Below are 20,061 nucleotides of genomic sequence, written 5' to 3'. Positions count from 1 at the left end.
CTGGAAAGAAGTTCTACAGTGTGCCCCAAAACACACCAGGGGAAATTAATCCAATCCAGTTATTTGCAGCTACAAACAAAAAAGACTTGGAAGACAAAGTGTGAGCGATTGTATTTAAATAGCAACAAATAGTGGTTTTTACTATAAATCTCCAGTGTGCAAAAGCATTTAACTGTATTTCCAGCTTTTAGAGAAAGCCAGTCCCACCAAACAAGTAAAACAATTTTCTCTTACACAAATATTCTGAAGACTATCTTTGCCCTCAATAAAATACTTCTTCAGCAAAAAAGTTAATACTCTTGCTTCAGAGTTCAGAAATAGAACTGATGGAATTTGTCTCCTACTGCTTTCCAGGCACTTTTTTCCTCTTAAATTTATAAAGTACCACAAACCCTACTGAATGGAAGAGGGTTCTGAAGCATTCAGTACTGGCATTTTCTCAGACTGCAAAGCTCTTTCTTACCGTCTGTGACACATCCAACAGCTGTTTCTTGACCAAGGCCATCACCAGTAATGGGTTGTTCCTGAAATGTCCGATCCTCTCCACCACTTTCCATTTCCATTTCACCTGTACAAGCTTAAGGAGAGGCAAAGAAGTTATCAAAATTGATATGATGTTTATTCTATTACTTCGGCATCAGTAGTTGGTGTCACTGTTCGACCTTTTGGCTAAAGAGAATGATATTTAATGACACAATAGGAGTTAAGACAAATCAGGGCAATGAGAAGGTTAGGGAGACTATATAGTACTCCTTAAAGATTAAGAGCTTTTTTCTCTGAAGCTATTTTATACCTTTCAGACAGTAAAAAATGTCTGTAAAGCAATTACATACACCTAATTGTGAAAATTTAATTTACACATAGTCACAGCAGCCTGCATTACCTGAGCAATACAAAAGATCTTTTCTAAAATTCCAGTCTGCTAAATTCAACAGAACTTGTAGCATGAAGGCTTCAAATTTTTACATAAATACTACAGTGGCTTATGGCACAGATATGAGGTTCCATCTACTGTCAGCACTTGGAACACTGATTTTCAATCTAACTGTTCAACAACATGAAAACTAAATTTTGCCACTTTAGAACTAGGATACCTTCATCTGTGAGTTCCCCATATTAAATACGGAATTTGCATGAAAAAGGCGCTACTGAGCACTTCTTTGGCTGACAGTATCGTTACAGAGCACAGAAACAGGAAATACTTACTTTTTTCCTCGGGTAAAAGCTTTTTGAGTTAAGGGAATTCGTTAAAATGCACAAGACAAAGTAGGTGCAGGAAAAACAAAGTATATAGTAAGTGTTAACTCAAAAGGAACTGATCCTCCACGGATGTTAGCACAAAACAAGTGAAACGAATATAGCTTTCTGTTCAGGAAAGTCTCTTTAAAGTTCAAAAAGCCAGGAACTATTAGGTGATGCTACTTTTAGCACCTAAAAACTGCTCTCAGACTCTGCCAACTTTAAAGTGATATTTTAACTTTAAGGAAATGATCATTGAGATTGGCTCCGAATCTTATTTTAATGTGCAAAAGTGCTCTCCTGGGTGTAAAACACTGCATGCCTGTATTGATGTAATAGCTCCAGATTACTCCTAGTAGTTGAGATGACAGTCCTGTTCTTCCTTGGGGAGAAGAGTATGCTTGTCAATGCTTCTTCTAGCTAGAAATCCTAACAGAAGTATTACTTAAAACTTTAGCCTTTCAAATAAACCTGTTACTTATTCCAAGGGTTTTCAGTAGAAGACTGGGAGCTTTTCCAGTGTAAGTTTTGGATATTACCTGGACATCTTCCTAAATGTTCTAAATACGCTGCCTGAGAGTCCAACATACACTTTTCTGCAAATTCTCTTTCCACCTTTTGCTTGCTTTGTCCATTTAGACAAGAATCTCAGAAACAAGGTGACTAATCATATATTGTTTTGAAAAAGGACGCTTGACTAAAAGCTGTTTTGTTAAAGATACCTGTCCCTTGAACACAGTCCAGCTTCCACTGCTGTGTCCTACCTGGACACCGTGAGGAGAACGGGCACTATGAGACTGACAAGTAGCCAGAGGGAAACAGGAAAGCTGGATGTCTCTAGGAACAGAGAAGCTGGCTTGTGCCTGGTAGTTAGGCACAAATGAATACCACAGTTAGGCTGACAAATGAATACATTTATGAATTGTACCACATAAAAAAAAAAAAAAAAAAAGAGAAGTTTACAACTACAGGCTGGGAAGCTGGAACTGGAAGGTTGAGAGCCACCATTAAGGGGCTTACTTGCCGCATCTCTAATACAGGATCCTGGAGCCAGAAAGCACATTGAGAAGACAGCTCACCCACGGATTGCTTGAGAAGCTGCTGCTAAATAAAGGAATAGATGAACGCCACAGAGTAGAATATGAGTCGCTGGTTCACAAAAGGCTTAGTGAGGCAGCTGCAGATATTTCTATTTGATGTTAGCATTTTGGAAATATAAAGATCATGTTTGATTACCTGTTATACTGTCAGGTTCAGGAATGAGTTCAGAAGTGTCCATTACATCACATGACTGAGTCTGATCCCCTTCTCCTTGTTTACAAAGAGTGCAGACATAGTCTTTCAACTGAGACTCCAATTCGCTACCTGGAGATCTGTCACATTCTATGTGAATCCACCTGGGGAGATTAATTTAGTGTGACTATGATTTTAATAATAAAAATATAAAGTATCCTAGTAAAAATCAATTTAAAAACAGCACTGTTTTCCATTCCTATGGGGAAATAAAAAATTGCAACCAATGCTTTATTATGGAGAATTTTAGAGAAATAAGCATGATACATCAGTATGTCAAGCAGTGAACAAATTTAAACATGAAGACCTAACGTGTCACTAAAGCCACAACATGTATAGCAATATCATGACATTGCACAGCAAGATACAGTAACATTGAATGTGAAACACAGTCTACATTCTTAAAAGATTCCCAATAGTGCCTTTTTTTTAATTACTGGCATAGCAAAACACATAAAATTGAATAGAGAACACCTAATGGAAAATTTAACAAAAATAGACCATTGCAAACAGCCCTGTTTATGCAACAGTCTTTACAAGTTAGGACAATGACTCTTCCAGTCTGCTTACTCACAAAACAGATGCAATGTAAGAAGCAGCAGCAGCAGCACATATTTCTCTGTACACCTCAGGTAACTGCCAATTAATACTTATTTGCTAAGATTAAAATACTACCTACTATTGTTCCTTGTATTTAGGGGTGAAGGATCAAGATGTTGCACAAGACACTAGAGCACCATACATCAAACACAGTCTACACCCTTCACAGAAATGCATCAATGTCATACAGCTCACCATAAGCTTTAGGCATTTCAGTACAATTTAACAAAAATTAGGATTCTTACCTTTTGCACATGTGACAATGCAACATATCTTTCTGGAAGTCTTGGAGGCACAGTTTTTCACAGAAAGGACAAGATAAGTTGTCTTGCTGTTGGTAACAACTGTCACATACCAAACAATTATGGTGCCACTGACAACTTGTTCGTGTGCCACACTCAGCACATACTCTACAGTTCTAGAGATCACAAGAATTTAGTTGTTAATAATCATATTTCACAATGTGATAGAACTGCCATTAACTGACATTTTCCTGTTTTGAATTAAATTAAAGAAAATTTCTGTCCTTGATAACACTAATAAATTATCCAGGATCTGATAATAGAGCATAAAGAGCCTGTGCAACAGCAAGAAGAGTTTCCTTGCACCACTCCCTGACTTGAAAGGAGTATTTCTTGTGAGACCAAACTTTTTTATTCCTAATCTCAGTTGTCTTATGACTGCCACAAAATGACTATGAAATTACATACATCCCATGTACAGGGACTTCCCTTGTTATGCTGAAATTGTATTTTAATTATTGCTTACACTTACTCATAAAGTTACTGATAAAACAACAAATCCATCCTGCTCTCCTCAAATGCAAAGGAACCCTTGAACTGCAGAACTGTCGTTCTGGTAAGCAAGAAGTAGTTGAATACAAAGAGCCTTCAAGTATAGATTACATATACTACTGCATAGGTTTTAGTTTACATTTTAGTTTACATTAGATCATGAGAACAGCTGTCATTAAGTGAAGGTTATCCACTCCACCTGGATCCTACACTTCTCTTTTCCACTATGGGGGTCGATTTACTGTCCTACATAGGCTGCTTCAGCCCCTGCACTGACAGCTACCCTCACAGAGCAGCTGTAGAGCCACATGATTACATACAAGTGGGATTCCTTCAGACATTACAAGTTATGTTACTGCAACAGCAGTCTGCCATACACCTAGAACGGCATAATGTGGATAATAAAATTTGGGCCCCTATAATATAATAAGGAATTATTCTGAAATCTTTCAACTTACTTTACATTTCCAACCATTTGTTGGTACAGCATCCATAACGGGTTGTAGACAGAAAGTATGGTAGCCTTTGTCGCATGTATCACACACCAGCATCTTGTTGTCTTCCCCAGAATGTCTGAGAAAAGTAACAAGTGGTTAAAAAATTATTTAAACAAGCCATAACAAAAAATCTATTTAATGAAAACTCTAAACAGGAAGACACATGGCTGAGCACATGAAAATACATGAATATCACTTACAAATAGCTCCAAAGATAATGCCCTCAAATTCATGTTTAAGTATGAACTGAGACCACTACGCTTACTCTAACAAGTGCTGAGCCTGCGTGGCCATTCCAACTTTTAGAAATCAGCCCACCTTAATTTACACAAATGCAGGCAGATTTAATGGCCTTTCTGTACTGAAATCAGTTCAAAATCTGAAATATGTACTCTATTTCTTTCTGAAAAGAACACGCAATTGTACTTGTTACTACGAACAGTCTGACTGTATTTTTTCCAAAGAAGAAAATGAGCCATCACCTCTGACTACCAGAGCTCCTACAGTGTCAACCAATATGACTGCAAGAACAAAACAAACATTAAAGGAAGAGATTTCAATTTTCTTACAATCATGTATTACAGAGCTCCACCACAAATTTCAGTGATAAAATAAATTTGCAGAGACTAAGACAAATAGTTTGGTAATATCTAAAGGCATTGTGTTCTGCCTTAGTTTAAATAAAATAATGCAATAAATAAGTATGCAACAAGATTTGCCTGGATAAAGCTTCACAATATATGGCATTACACATACTAGATAATACTTCATTACCTGGACGACCTGATATTTTAAAGAACAGTAAGTGCTCTCTTTTTGCTTGGAGATATGCTAAAAACGCTATTCTTCAACACTGGCATAAAACTGCCATACTGCATAAAGTAATAGGTGTGAAAACATCACATCTTCTTCTTCTTTTCCACTAGAGAGAGGGTTTGTTAGCAAATATCGTAATTACCCAGTGCAACACTTTTAGGGATACTTTTTGGAATGTGCTCCACTATTGTAACTTCATTGCTGGCATTTGCTATCAGCTGCATGTGACCAGGGAACAATGTTCTTTAAAGTGGGTGAATCTGAATGCTGGGAAATACCAAGTGTTCTGCTTGGAAAACAGCAAAGCCCTGGCTGATCAGGTACATGAGGCAGTAGTGAAGTGGCTTTTTTCCTTCATACTGTCCCAAATGATCTGACTAAAGCTGAACAAAACTCTTTCTTTCTTTTCTAGTAAGCCCTTTAAAAAGAAAAACCAGCAAGCAAAAGAACCCTGCAGTGCCCATCAGGTTAGGTTATATGAGAACAAGTGTACAAGCGGTCAGAGTTTTCTAAGTGAACCCTTATAATATTGCAACAATTATGTTTCGTTGACTCAGTGTTTGTCTGGCGTAACAATTCAACCATGGTCACTCATGTAACTTCTTTTCTTTGCTCAACTAAGCCATGTTTTTGTTTTCATAATGACTCATTAACTGCCTCTGAAAGATATTACAAAATAGAGCAGAGGGTTTAATGCAGGGACCTACCCACTATGTGGAACAGGCACGGCTGAAACGTCAGCTGAGTAAGAACACAGGTTCCCAGACTGTAAAGGGACCACATTAAACTAATTTGTTATTTTGGTAAACTTGAGAAAAATCCTCCTGTATAAAAGGAGTAAAAAGTCAGAAGGTTTTGCTGCTCTCCAGAACCTGCCAAGATAATGGTAACTCTGGGGGTATAATGTACAGGAGTTCCATCTCAGCTCTTCCAGAAGAAAGTTCCCAGCACAAGGGTCTCTTCGGCTACTTAATACAATATCATAACAGATATATCTGGGCAAATAATCTACACTTTTTGGAAAAAGAGCAGTTAATAAAGTAGATATTTTAAGATCACAGCACATAAATCTCACACTGTCCTCCTCCATGTCCTTTAAGCCTCACTTACTTGCAGTTCTGGCACACTTTGCAATCAGGACACTGCCAACCTGCTCTTTTTAAAGGTGTCACTTGTATGTCCAGGCACATCCCATGGTAGTGCTGGCCACAGGTAGTACAAAAAAGTTGATCTAAGAGGTCTCCAGGGCTGTCGCACACTGCACAATTTGCTTCTTCCTTTGCTACAAATAAAACATTTTTTCAATTATTATTTCATTTGAAACTATGAACAATTCAATGAACCTAAGAAATTCTTTAGTAGTTCTTACACATACAAAACTTGATCATTCTTATGATATTCAAATTTAATTAATATACTTAATAACTACTCCTTTCATTGGGTTTTCTGATATACCCAACTAATCTTCTCATAACAAAAGTACATTCACTTTAAACCTTAATAAAGTTTTACCAAAGGAAACAGTTTTATTCTCCTCAAGATAAAATTGAGAGCTTTAGGACCAACTCTTCTCTGGAACAAGTACAAAACAAACCTCCTAACAGAGCTAAACCTATTATTTAGCTGAAGTGTTTGCAATATGGTTGCTCTAACTTGAGGAAGGGCAAGTAAGCAAGCCTATCGACTTGAACTAAAACCTGACGGAAGACAAGCCTTATGAGTAAATGCTTCCCATGTTCTGTCATTGAAAAAAAACCAGAAAAATACTAACTTTGCTGTGCACCATTGTCGGTCTTTAAAAACAGAAGAGTATGAACTTGAATCTTTCTCATACCTGAACACACATGAATTCTTGACTACATGAACTGGGAAAACAGGTCTAAACAAATGCACTCTTAAGCTGATCCTACCACACAGCAGTTTTCATAAAACCTGGTAGTAATTGTGTCATTTGAATACTGTGTACTTACATCTTTCAGGAGCCTGATCAATATGGTCTGGACAAAGGAGGGACAAGTTACTGAAATCCTGAAATGTGCCTGCTCCAGCAGCACAGGGGTAATGGTACATCTGGGTACATTTCTCTTCACAGCATTTGATAGTGGCTCCAAGGTGCTTACAATATGCACATCGCTGAAAAACAAAAAGAGTGAATTGCTCAAAAACTATTTTTTCTTCTAATTTTTCAGCGAGATCTGTTCCCCAGCCTCATTTAACAAACACCTCGGCCAGTAGAAGGGAGTGAATACTGAGGAGAAGGGAACTAGCGGACTGTCTTTCAGTGGCCCTCCCAGATCCTTCCAACTTAAAATGTTTAACAAAACCCGCTCTAAATGCGCTCTCATGACCAAGATTCTTCTTGTCACAGGAAAGCATTTTTCTTCTGTATGTTATCTAAGTTGAGCTACGCCTTCAGTAAAGAGGCTTGGAGACTTATTCTGAGTAATGAAGACAGACCACACTACGCTGTCAATAGGTTATAACTAAAAAACACATAGCTCTGTAAATTGCAATGTCAAACTGTAGACACTGTAATCAAAAATGCAAATGGCAATGAAATATCATGTTCTACTGAAAACCTTATCGGCATTACACAGTTCTCCCTGGGATGATAATGCATTACATAGCCTAGCACTTTCTTCTCATCTCTCCTTTCAAGGCTACACAAATATCACCACCGAACTTTGAGAAGCCATAAATAAGCATGATTATTATTAGAGACCATAGGCACCTTGGTAAAGAAATAATTTCTCAGGAAGAACTACCCAATAACCCTCCAGTTCTCTAGTCAAGAGGGAACAGATTCCATCAGCCTGCTTGTAAAATATCACCCACACCTTCTGATTCAGTTAATCAGTCTTTTTTCTTTCTTGGATTCATTACAGTCCCTGAAGCACTGTAACATGCTTTTGCACTTTTTCACCAAGGCAACAATACGTTTTAAGGCTAGAGCACAGCACCGTAAGATGTGGAGTAAACTTAAGAAAAAACAGGTCAGTGGCTCACAGGAAGGCATACATAACATACAGCAACGACGGAGCTCGGGGACTCTCGTTTTTCATAATAAAAATATAATACTAACACTGGCATGTTTGATTACTAGCTCAAGTGTCAAGTAACATCCAAATATGAACATAAACCAAATCAAAGGAAAGTTACATACTGCATCTGCTTAATTCTTAGAATACAGACAATATTTATTACCATAATTCTTCTGTGTTTCAAAGCCTGGTGTGAAATTAGGCATGAAATAGTGCTACTACGAGTCCACAGATATCAAAACCAGCCCGTACGAAAAAACAAATCACAAAGCTGCCTGTGTTAAACAGCTACACTGATATTCTTAAAACCAGATGAACTTAATGTCTTCAGCAAAATATCTGCCTGCACCACAACTCATAGACGACAGAAAGCAAAAAATACTAGTTGATGCTAAACACAACTGCAGTATAAAAAGATAAAGCGCTTCGGCACAGAAATTAAAGCAGATCACTAAGGATAGCTACTGCCATGTTTCTGTGCTACAATGCTTAGTCTAGGCTTCAGATCTGCAAGACGTCTCACCTCTAACACCTACTAACACAGAAAATACGCGTTCTGTTACTTTACTAACTGAAATGCAGAGGAGAGGAGGGAGGACAAGATAAGCAAACAATAACATGGAGTCCCTGAAGCAGGTGAAGAAGGTAGCAATATTAATTACATTTAAGGACTGCCAACAAAACCAAAGTCATGCAAGGAACTCGTTTTAGGAAATTATATATTCAGTAAACACTTGCTGAGGATGCTGTAAGAGGTAAATTCTGAACTGAGATGTGAAATCATGAAAATATAGCCCAAAGCCTCCAACTTCATGAACTGCAGCTGCACATGAAACAGCATACAACCCGCTGCACTGTTTTGTACTTGGCACTCCTACAGCCTAGCGAGATGGCCCGCTTTATAGCTAAGGCTCAACTCTTACGGACAGGCCACGCATTTTTCTAAGATACTATGCGGTAAGAAACACCAGGAGCAGGAACTTGGGAGGAACTAAGGTCCAAAATGTGGCCCTCAAGAAACTATTCATCAGAGACTTTGTTACACCCCATAGTTAACCCTTAAGAATTATCTAATTAAGAAAGCAAATTCTGAAAGAACTGCAAGCACTCTAAGAATTCAACTTAAGAATCCAACATTTACTAAAAGCTGGGAATAATGGATTAAAATAGCAATATTAATGGCATTTTTAAACATCACACCCGGTTTTCAAACCACCGATCAACAATGGTACATAACAAATGTAAAATCATAATACACCTTTTTCAAAATGCTATATGACCAAATGATAAAATTATCAGAAATGAGCAAACTACAGGAATACTGCAAAGCCTTGAAAAATGTTGATGTTGATTTAAGGAATCATGTAAAGATGCTGGAAGAAAAATGGACGCCCAAATTACATTTAATTGAACCCTTCAAACCCATCTGCTAAACTGCGCTGGCAATGAACAGCATTTGGCAGCTAAGTAAAACACACACTTTACAAACAATGTGGTATATATCATCTGAAGCAAATAAAAAGCGCAGAATATCAACATTTGCTGAATTTATGAGAGATAAAGCAGTCTGAAGAAACAAACGCCCAAAGGGATTTTTCTGGCACCAGCTGTTGATGAGAAGAGTTACTCTTCCAGCAGCAGAAGCCAGCACTTCTCTGAAACCAGGCCACATGCTACGACCCCAGAAGAACAAGGATGCAGCCATTGCGACTAACTGATCTTCATAAAGAAAGTAAGGATATGAACAGTGAAGTATATTAATTAAAAAAAGAAACCAAAAACGCTCTGCTAAATAAACTCAGTAACAAATACTACTTTACTACTCTATTACTAAAACACGGCATCAGGACAGTAGGAGGTGGAAGGAAGGAATAAATCACATTGCCAATGAAATGCAAGTGTCTTTACCACGCTGTATGAGGGCAGTAACAGAGACAGAGACAGTGCGGAGTCTTCAATTTCATTAGCATGAACACAAAGTAAGGCGTTAGGTGAAGGGAGTGGAAGCTGAATCCAAGTATTCAAAGGGTAGGTATAGGAAAATGGCAAGCTGTCAAAGCAAGCCAAGCACTGTTTTGTTCATGTATCAAATAATTTTACAGTCCTGTTCTACAGAAAAAACTTTACAAGGTGTCAGAAAGCTAAAGAGATAGTTCATTACTTATTCATAGTACATTCAGTAAAATACACGTCACTAAAGCAGAGTCAGCAGGCTATTTTCCTACTCAAAAAGTCCTTCATTGGTTACCGACTGTTTTCTTCAACAAGCTCCTAGTGCACTCGCCCATGGTAAGAAAGCTCTGATCCCATCCATACGTCTGCTACTTCTTACTACTGTGATTTCCCTGATTGAAAACTGTCCATACCTCCTTCTATTTGGCCGTTTTCACCTTTTTCTTTTACATCTGTTTTTTTTTTTCATACAGACAGAAAAGAATCTCATTTTTAAAAGCAAATAGCTAAGTGCTCTTTCAAATTCCATTTTAAGATTCCCTTTATTCACTAATCCCATTGGATCAAATATGACATTGCTATACAAATACAGTGAAAGACAGAGAACTAAGTGAATTAACAGAAAACATAAGAAAACCTGACCAATCACCTCCTCTCTCTTCTAGTTGTATGGGAGTACATCCTCCATGAAATAGAGTAGCAGAAGCCACACGGAAAATCTCCGGGAAGACAAAAACTCGTACCGCCATGCTAGAATCGTAATTGCACCAAAATCAACTGAACAAAACGGTTAGTGCTGCCTGTGGCTTGGGAGCTCGGCTGAATGTCACAAATGCTACTGGTTTTAATGGAAACAGATGGCCAAACTGTAAAATGGTGACAAGAGAAACAGCTTACTGTTTACATCTTCTAACCTTCCTACACGATTAAAAAAAAAAAAAAAAAAATTGACAAAAGATGTATTCCAACTTGACATCAGCCTTCCTGCTGCTCCATACTTTGAAGCACTCCAAAACTCAGCACAAGTTCAAATGAAGAAAAGATGCCTGTGTTTATGATAACGTAAGATTTTATCCAGATAGTACTAAGAACAAACCAGAGGTCATATTTTATCATTATTTTATTGCCCTTAGAATTACTTTATAGTATTACTGTCTCAAGAACTGGACAAGTAACAACCCTTAGGAGGTAGACATTAAAGAAAGGCTAAAATATGGACTTTGAATAAATACTTACTTGTGCCCTGATTAGTGCAGTGAAGTTAAATGTTAGTATTATGTATTGCAAAATGGTTTTTAAGCAAAATGACAAAAGGTTTTCACTGATTATGAACTTATTTAGCTTTAAAAGGGTCAGCCAACAAAACCTGTGATAATAAGCAATTTTAATTTTATGATAGTGTACCCAAAAATGGACACAAGCCATCTGTCCTTAGTTAAACAATTTAATGTATTACCTGTAAGAACAAATTTCAGACTGTTTCACTACTGAAAACTGCTATCATATAAACCTGTAACTAAGGAGAACTGGACCTTAACATCCTGTCATTAACGAGACCAGAAAGAAATTTCACCACTAACAGGGATTAATGAAATATGTTCTCTGGTAGTTCTGATAGTCTCCATTGATTACTCCATCATATAGAAAAAGCTTTATATTGCTTATAGACACTAATCACCATTAGCACCTCTAATGTCAAATATACTGTTTTGAGTACCATAAAGCATTTAAGAGCACAATGCAGTAAGATGGCAACATAAAAAGAATTAATGGCTTTCGACTGAACGACCGACTAGAAAAGGTACTAAATAACACGAATTTACAGGAGTACTGGAAAATACATTCTAATTTTTTAATTTTGTATTAATCATGTCAGAAACTTGGAAATTACTTACATTTATAACAAGCAAGTCAATCAGAGATCAGTTATTTTTGTTCCTCAATCCTTAACACATACCAAAATGAAGAAATTAAAATTCAGATTTCTCTCTTGTAACTGTAATTTAAAACTATAATGTTCTTAACAGAGATAGAATGTATTACAACTTTTCTACAGTGCCCACTTCATCCTCCGAGTACTCTGAAGTAAGCTTAAAAAAAAACAAACAAAAAAAACCCCAAAAAATCACAATTGTAGAAACACGCTATCAAGTTTTGCTTCTAAAACTATATGAAAAAACATGAACAACCAGAAGAGATGCAATTTGGCCAAGCTCAACACATGACTGAGAAAGACTGTCTTCTAATGCAGAATTCTTTACTAGATACGATCTAGATACTAGATATGTCTGCAATCTGCCCAGTTATCTATACAGGAGTCAGGAAGAAAGGTAAGACGATACAAATGATGATGACTAACACTACTATCAGCGTAATCAAGGTAGAAAGCAAAAGTCCCTTTAAGTGCGGAGATTTCAGGCTCTCTGTAAGTCAGTACTTTGTTCCTCCTTCTCACCAGTTGCCTCCTTTTTTCACCTTTATAAAAAATTACATTAAATAAATGGTGTTGATATCAAGGCATCTAAAAATTGGGACAATAAAGCATTCATGTTTTGCAGGGGTGTTTTTCCTAACAGTTGTGATAGGTTAATAACCTGTAAGAAGCACATTTGCTTAGGGACATAGTATTTTTTATTTGAAATCTGAAATAGGTAGAGGAAAAACATGCAACTTTATGGTGCACAAATCATTCCCTGTATAACGTGAAACGTTCCCAAACCCTGTCTATTCAGAAGCTCCACAGAAGGGTTTGTGTGCCTTGAAGTTGTATTCTCATCATTATATAAGCTAGAGGAATAGCTGCATGCATATGATTTCCTCCACAGACTCTGCCTTTGCTGCTTTTTTCACACTTTCATGAGGAAAAGCATTTTTTTTGTTCAGCTCCTCGCCTTCTACAAGATTCAGGATAATGTAAATGTTTTGAGTGAGCCTAAGCTTTCCCACAGCTAACAACCAACTCTTCCCTTAATTCTCATCTAATATCCACCGTGACAGAAGGGCACACGCGAGCCTGTTGTTTAGTTAGCAAGTCAACAATGAGAAGGTCAGTAATGTTTAATGTAATTTAAATTGTGATTATTAGGCTTCAGCATCAGCAACTTCAGGACAAACAAGGCAAGAACAGAAATCATCAGCTCTGGTTTAAGGCTGCTTTTTGGCAGGCTCAGAAAACAGACTATTGTGCCAGTTCCATTTGATTCATGCTCGGAAGGTCTTAAGAAGTATGTGTAGACGTTTCTTTTTGTTGGCAGAGAACAGTGTGAGCCACAAATTGTTGGAGACTTGAAAAAAAATAATTGGGGGAAACATTGCTACATGCTTGCTGATTAATGATCTTCTCTAGGCATCTGTTACTGGCCATCGCAGAAGATACTGGGATGAAATCAACTTTCTGTCTAATCCAGCACAGCTCCTACGTTCCTAAATCACATATAAGGATTCTGAAGCGGCTTACGCATTCTATAGGTTATGTCTATGCTACAGATCCTCTGTAGCTACAGCTAGGCTGGCGCAATTACATTTGCAAAGGCATTTAATAAAAACTCAGTGAAAGGCGAATTTACTGCTGATACAGTCACATTGTGCTTCCAAATGACACAAGGCTTGAGACGAGGACATCTGAACTTCAGGGTTTAAATTTAGTGTCTCTATATGAGCCAAGTGTTTAGGCTCCCATTACACTTAATAGAGACTTAGTCATTTTAGGGAATTTACTTCATCGCAATTCAGTGGACCAAACAGTGGGTATCCATTTTTGGGCTCCATTGACAACACCAGCCAGATCTCCATTGCCTATAATTGGAATTTAAACACAGCTCACAGCTAAGCACGTCCACATAGAGGTCTACGTTTACATGACAGTCTTGAGCTGAAGCCTGCCTAAAACATATTGACAAAGGTTCTCTCCTGGTAACACAGCTAAGTCCACACGAAAGGTTTTGTCAGCGTGGCACTATCAATGAAGGGATGTGAATGGGTGCTGCTTACAAAGACTTCGTATCAACTCTGTTCTATTCATGTACGTTTTCTGAATGATAAGAAGTTGGGCTAAAGCTTCACATAACACATGCCTAAGTTATCTTAAATACTTTTGGAACAGTTAGTCAAAACTTTCCAGCCATTTCTGAGAACCGAAAAGTCAGTAAGAAAAACATTTTGCAAAAACATCTCAAAAACAACCTCACTCACAGGACTTGCAATCTGGCAGGAGTTTTAGTGGGGGGGATGCAACTTTTGCTGTTACACTGCAGATCTATCCAGATGTGACCAGGCTTGAGAAAACTATGTTTGTGAAGTAAAACGCTTCCAAAGTTTGTCAGTGAAAAAGCACAGAAAAATCTACTCTCATTGATCATGACTGATCCTCTCCCATTTCTAGCACCGATCGGACTACATGTACCTTCTGCAAAGATTGCTTCCGTGTGACTAAGATTAGAGAGGGGAAGTCTGTAATAAATACCCTAAGCCTAAGCACAGTAAGCCACTGGAATGGAAAGCAGACATCCCTAAGGCTCTTGATACTACTGTCAAATTGTCTGGGGAATGAGAGTATCCAGTATACAGGCACATGGACAAATACGGGTCAAAGAGACAAAAGGGAATAACTACACTGCAGGAATGAGTCTGATGAGACTGGGAGGAGAAACCATGGACTGAGGTAGAAGCTGAGGAGGGGCAGGAATGACACTTCAAGGGCCACTAACTAAAACTGGGCACTAAAATTGGATAAAGAGATGATGCGCTAAGACATAGAAAGTGGTGAAAGGACAGATCTCAAAAGGATCTGGGGAAAAGGGAATAGAAACGTTAAGGAGCTGGGATGCAGGAAGAACAAGGAAGAGCACAAGTGGCTAAAAAATCAACTTGGACAAAAAGTCAGAAGTCTGAGGCAACTGAAATTGGATGAAGACTACAAGGAGGAAAAGTACACTGTCTTCTGACTCCTAGTGCTATATTGCTATCACTTAGCCAGCTCAAATAGCAGAGGTCTGTATGTAGCCATAAAGGCTTCAAACCTGCAGTCTGGGAGGTCTGCCTTTTCCTTTTTTCCCCTGATGCAAGGAAATTACATGGTCAGACAATTACAAGGCAACACACATACACAGAGACACGGATAAAGGAACGAACAGACACACAAATGTACAACTATAACTATGTATGTACATTAAAACACAAAAAAGACTGCAGATCAAACATGGATTTAGTGCACAAAATAGACCTCTTAAATGGAGTCTCTGCATTAAAGAAACCTGTTACTTCTAGGACTGTGCCTAATTTGTAGAGGGGAAAAATATGTATTGAAAAAAGTTGTGGATTGCTTGGGGGAGAAAAAAACGCTTAAGTTATGGCAACTGAATGATGACCTGCAAAACAGATCTAGTTTTGCTTCTTTCATAGAGCTCCTTTATGACATCGGGCAGGGCACTAAGTATGTTTTTTCTGAAGTTTTTTTTAGTTCTTAGCCTTACTTTTAAAAGCTTGGGGTTTTTTCCCTCCTTAAAAATACAGTCTTGTTTTCTACATAGATGTGCACTCACAACTCCAACAGAGTGAAGAAAGAACTGCAATGCCAGTGCCATGTTGTAAGTAAGTCTGAGGATTTTTGAAAATCTTTCCATTTGCCATCCAAATTAGCAGATATTTTTAAGTTAAAAGAAAAAAAATCAAAACAAAACAAAAAAAAACCAAACAAATTTCAACTTCTCTTGGGGAGAATGGAGCCCCACATACTTAAAAAGGCCACATAAATCTGCTATTTGGAAAAATTTATAGACAAGTTATTCACATTTATTATAGTAGAAACATCATAGAAAAACTCATGCGGAAATGAGTAATTCTTTCCTTTCAGCACTATTTGAATAGTCTACATACCTACACATTGAACAACAATGAAAAAACGTAATATTGAAGAGGTTTTTACTAAGACAGCCATGTCCATCCTATGGACTGAACTAGGCACTCGCTGTTCTGCATGCAATCATGCAATTAAAGACTGCATCATCAGGCATATGCACAAAAGATATTAATTGTGTGCAAAGGATATTAATTTGTATGCAGACAATCTGTCTTCCGGCATGTCCTAACTTTGTGTGTTTGATTTTATAGTCTTAATAATGCATTCTTTTAAGAAAAATTTTGTAGATATATTAACTCGGTTTAACAGAAAGTTAATGTCAGCAAAAGTCATTATATATACTCAATGATATGCCTAATTTACAAGGTAATAGTAGGGATGGGGTGACAAGGAACTCTGGATTATGTACAGACATAAAAAAATACAAGAATTTCCTGCCTTTAATACCTTCCTCATTAGTGAGCACCTCCTTAGTATTCCTTCCCCACTGACTGCAATCAGTACCTTATTGTTCATAATTCCTATTTCCTTGGCTGTTCCTAAATTGCGCTCTCCAAATGGCACAATGTCATCGTAAACAAAATCCTACATCTTCAGTTCACTAATTTTTGTAAATTGAGCTCAAATAAAGCAATTAGACGGCATACTTTGAAACTACCAGCTTGAAGCATTAATATAATTTCTTTTCTAATAAAAGCTTTGCGTTTTATCTGGCTGGGGCTTTTAGGTTTTTTTCAATTTGACTAAATTAGCCGCTTACACATATTTCTCCCATTCCTCCTCCCAAAACACGGTATCCCCAAACATTACATATCCTTTTTTTTAATTCATTAGCTACTGAAATAAACAAATAAGGCCCTTGGCTTTCCATCCTATTCCATCAGTGACATTCCTTGGGCAAGCATCGTGAAGCGTGACATCTTGACCTAGAATTTAAAATCCTGAAATTACTGGTCAAACATTTAGCAGGTAATTCAACTGTTGTACTGGGGTTCAGGGAGGGGGGGATGAGAAGGGGCTGTTCGTTTCGTTCTGCAGCATGCTGCCTCAGTAGCTTGTGAAGAAAAAAGCTGCCAAATTTTGTAATGAATTCCACAGAACATTAAGTCTGATGCTTAGCAGAAGCCATAACTGTTAAGTAAATGATAGCCTTTTGATGAATACCCTTATTTGAAAACAACATTGATTCTTCTAACCCTTTAGCAGTGTCCCAAAACAGATGTGCACAACTGCAAATTCTGTTTGCTTTCAGGTTTACGAAGTGTGATGACATTTTTACAATCATGCATGAGCCTTTTTACCCAGGAGTAAAATAAAACACAATAATTCTTCACCATCTGTTTGTTAATTTTGCATTCATTTAACTTTGCATTTTAAACTAATAATAATTTTCTTATAATATAGTTTGTTCCATTGGTAGAAATTACAGCTGTTCAATTAAAAAAAGAATGGTTTATAACAGTACACAGTTTTCCTCTAAATACTTCCATTGCTCTTAATTATAGAGATATTAGTGCCACCAAATGGAAAAAACTGCCAGGAATAGTGTTATGCTTTATATGTCACAGATTCCCTTAGTCAATATACATATTTACTTCTGTTCCAGCACCAATTCCCACCTGGTCTCTCTTACATTAAAATTCCTTTTCTCCACTACAAGATTCTGTGTGCTTTTTTTATGTTGCTAGGTCTAACAAGCTGCTTACACTGTTGAAGCAGTAAGGCACAAACAATCAGACAAAGCTTCTGTTTCACATGTAGCATATAGTCAAACGAAGCACAGTCCTGTTTCTTCACAATGCTTTTCCTTAATCTCTAATGACAGGCCAAGGAGGTTTTGGTATTTTTATTCTTATCTGGTTACAGCTAAGCTAGGACTAGAATAACGCCCTAGAAGCTTTTTCTCACAATGTTTACAGTAAAATGGGGAAATCCCATTCCTTTAACAAAAGTAAAACCGCATTGAAATAACATGAATAATACATCAGAACTAGTGAAGGGGAAATGATTTGGGTCAACAAAAGACATTGGCCTGGAGAAAGAGCAGGAGCCAGCCTGAGATTCTGAGAATCGTAGTTTTGATCCTGCGTTATGCTCTGGACAGCACGTTTTCCTGCTGCTCCACACAGACCAGGCTGTAAGTCCACAGCGAGGTTACAAGTCCTAAACATAGACTGTCCACATGCTAACTCGTGGCAAGTCTACTTCATTGTGGTTCCTAGGCTTAATAACCATAACCATCTACAAATAAACTCTTCAAGAGACACAGGCTGCTCAGCTAATTCATGTGAGCAGGCCAGTAGTATTAGAGAGGCTGTTCAGATAGTTAAAACAATCAAGATTCAATCACTGTTTTCTAAAACCAATTTTATCTGATGGCATGGAAATCTTCACATCAGATGATCATCCTAATTCTGGGGCAGTGTTAAGGTAATAATGCTGTCACAGTACTAGGATGAATACTTTACTAAAAACACCCATAAGGCAAGAGATGGTTTACCACAAAATGGATTTATTTCAATCAAAGGAGTTCAGCAAAGGCTGAAAAACACTGAACTGGTGCATAAGACTATAACAGTGCACTCACCTACAGAAATGAACTTCCAGAAGTACCAAACACATTAGGCTCACATGAAATTAAGAGTGGAAGTACAACCATACATTACTGTGATGCTGAGCTTCTAGTCTTACCAGCATCTTGAGTATTCTGACCTTTTAGTTTCTCAGATGAGTAAGCACTGCTGCCAGGTCCGACCTTTACTGGGGGATTTATCCATCACAATATTTTACGTCTGACAGAAAGCAAATATTCTGGAGGTGCCCAAGACACATTCTGATGTGACAGATGCAGAACGGTAACAGTCTTCCCAACAGTTCACCATCTATTTCAAGTTACTCTCATTAAAAAAATTCACCTTGTATGACATTTGGAAAACCTGAAACTCTTACCGATTCAACATATCAAATCCATTTACAGTGTGGAAAATGAGCATTTTCCTCACAAAGCTCAAAGAATTATGATAGCAACTGAACTGTCTTCTTGTATTATTTCTCTAAAAGTCTCTATTTGCTTTTAAAGGTTTATGGTTTGTCAACACATCTCCCTGGAAATACCATACAAATAGCACCTAATATTGCTGTAACAACCTGCAGTAATTGAAAGGAAAAAACCATACCAGTATTTGCTTGGATATTTGACAGCAGTTTATTTAGATCCAGATTCACCATTTACTCTGAAGAATCTGCCACTCTTCTCAGTTCTTTGCAGGGCAATTTCATACAGAAGCAGAGTGGGGGAAATTTTTTTTAAACAGAAAGAAATATTATTTTATGAATTAAAAATTGGAAGCGAGAAGGCTAGTGGAAATACCTGCAGCGTTATTAAAAAGAACTATCTAGACTGCAGATTGAATACATGTGTTCTCATTGTATCTGAAGTGAGACCAAGTCAGAGCAATATAGGTAGGGTGTATCAAGTTGTTTTACAATGTTAGATGCTCCAGGAAGCAAATATTTATTTCACAACAGCTCTGATGTACTGAAGAGAAACATTATGTCTTTGAAGGAACACATTAATATCACCAAAGAAAAAACACACCAGTAGAAGAGCTTATGGGAAGTGCTGATTTGAGAACATGTCACTTCATCAGTTCTTCAATTAATATTATTAAATAGTATTCTTAATATTAATCATGACTATGATTCATGGAACACCTACAAGTTCATTATTGACAGAAGACCTACCACTGTCTGCCCATTTTTTATTCCCCGGTCAGATCTGCAGAATGGAGAGGACAATTATGTAAATGAAAATAAACAACCTTAATTCTTTCATACAAAGAGATGACTATCAATAGTAGGGCAGATCATTAGAAAAAATAGCTTTAATGCAAGTAATGTCTGTATTTATCACCGAGTGTTATGCACTCGCACATGAAGGGCAGTCGGTCCACATTTGTGAAGATTCATAA

At 37.5% G+C, this 20,061-nt stretch overlaps 1 protein-coding gene across 17 annotated transcripts in view; it reads right to left on the bottom strand.

Annotated features, from left to right (window-relative positions):
* KMT2C (lysine methyltransferase 2C) overlaps positions 1-20,061 on the bottom strand; it is a 200,306-nt gene that overhangs the window by 86,756 nt on the left and 93,489 nt on the right. For all 17 annotated transcript variants that reach the window (XM_082316239.1, XM_082316255.1, XM_082316248.1 and 14 more), the window contains 6 exons: positions 7,210-7,372; positions 6,350-6,521; positions 4,385-4,499; positions 3,378-3,550; positions 2,476-2,636; positions 464-577 (listed from right to left, as the gene is read on the bottom strand). In XM_082316239.1, the coding sequence (XP_082172365.1) occupies positions 464-577; positions 2,476-2,636; positions 3,378-3,550; positions 4,385-4,499; positions 6,350-6,521; positions 7,210-7,372 (898 nt within the window). The remainder of the gene's footprint in view (positions 1-463; positions 578-2,475; positions 2,637-3,377; positions 3,551-4,384; positions 4,500-6,349; positions 6,522-7,209; positions 7,373-20,061) is intronic.

The sequence above is a fragment of the Platalea leucorodia genome (genome assembly GCF_965183815.1).
Source record: "Platalea leucorodia genome assembly, chromosome: 1".
Taxonomy (NCBI): domain Eukaryota; kingdom Metazoa; phylum Chordata; class Aves; order Pelecaniformes; family Threskiornithidae; genus Platalea; species Platalea leucorodia.
The sequence above is the reverse complement of the archived record's forward strand: the minus strand, read 5'-3'. Positions and strand labels throughout refer to the sequence as shown.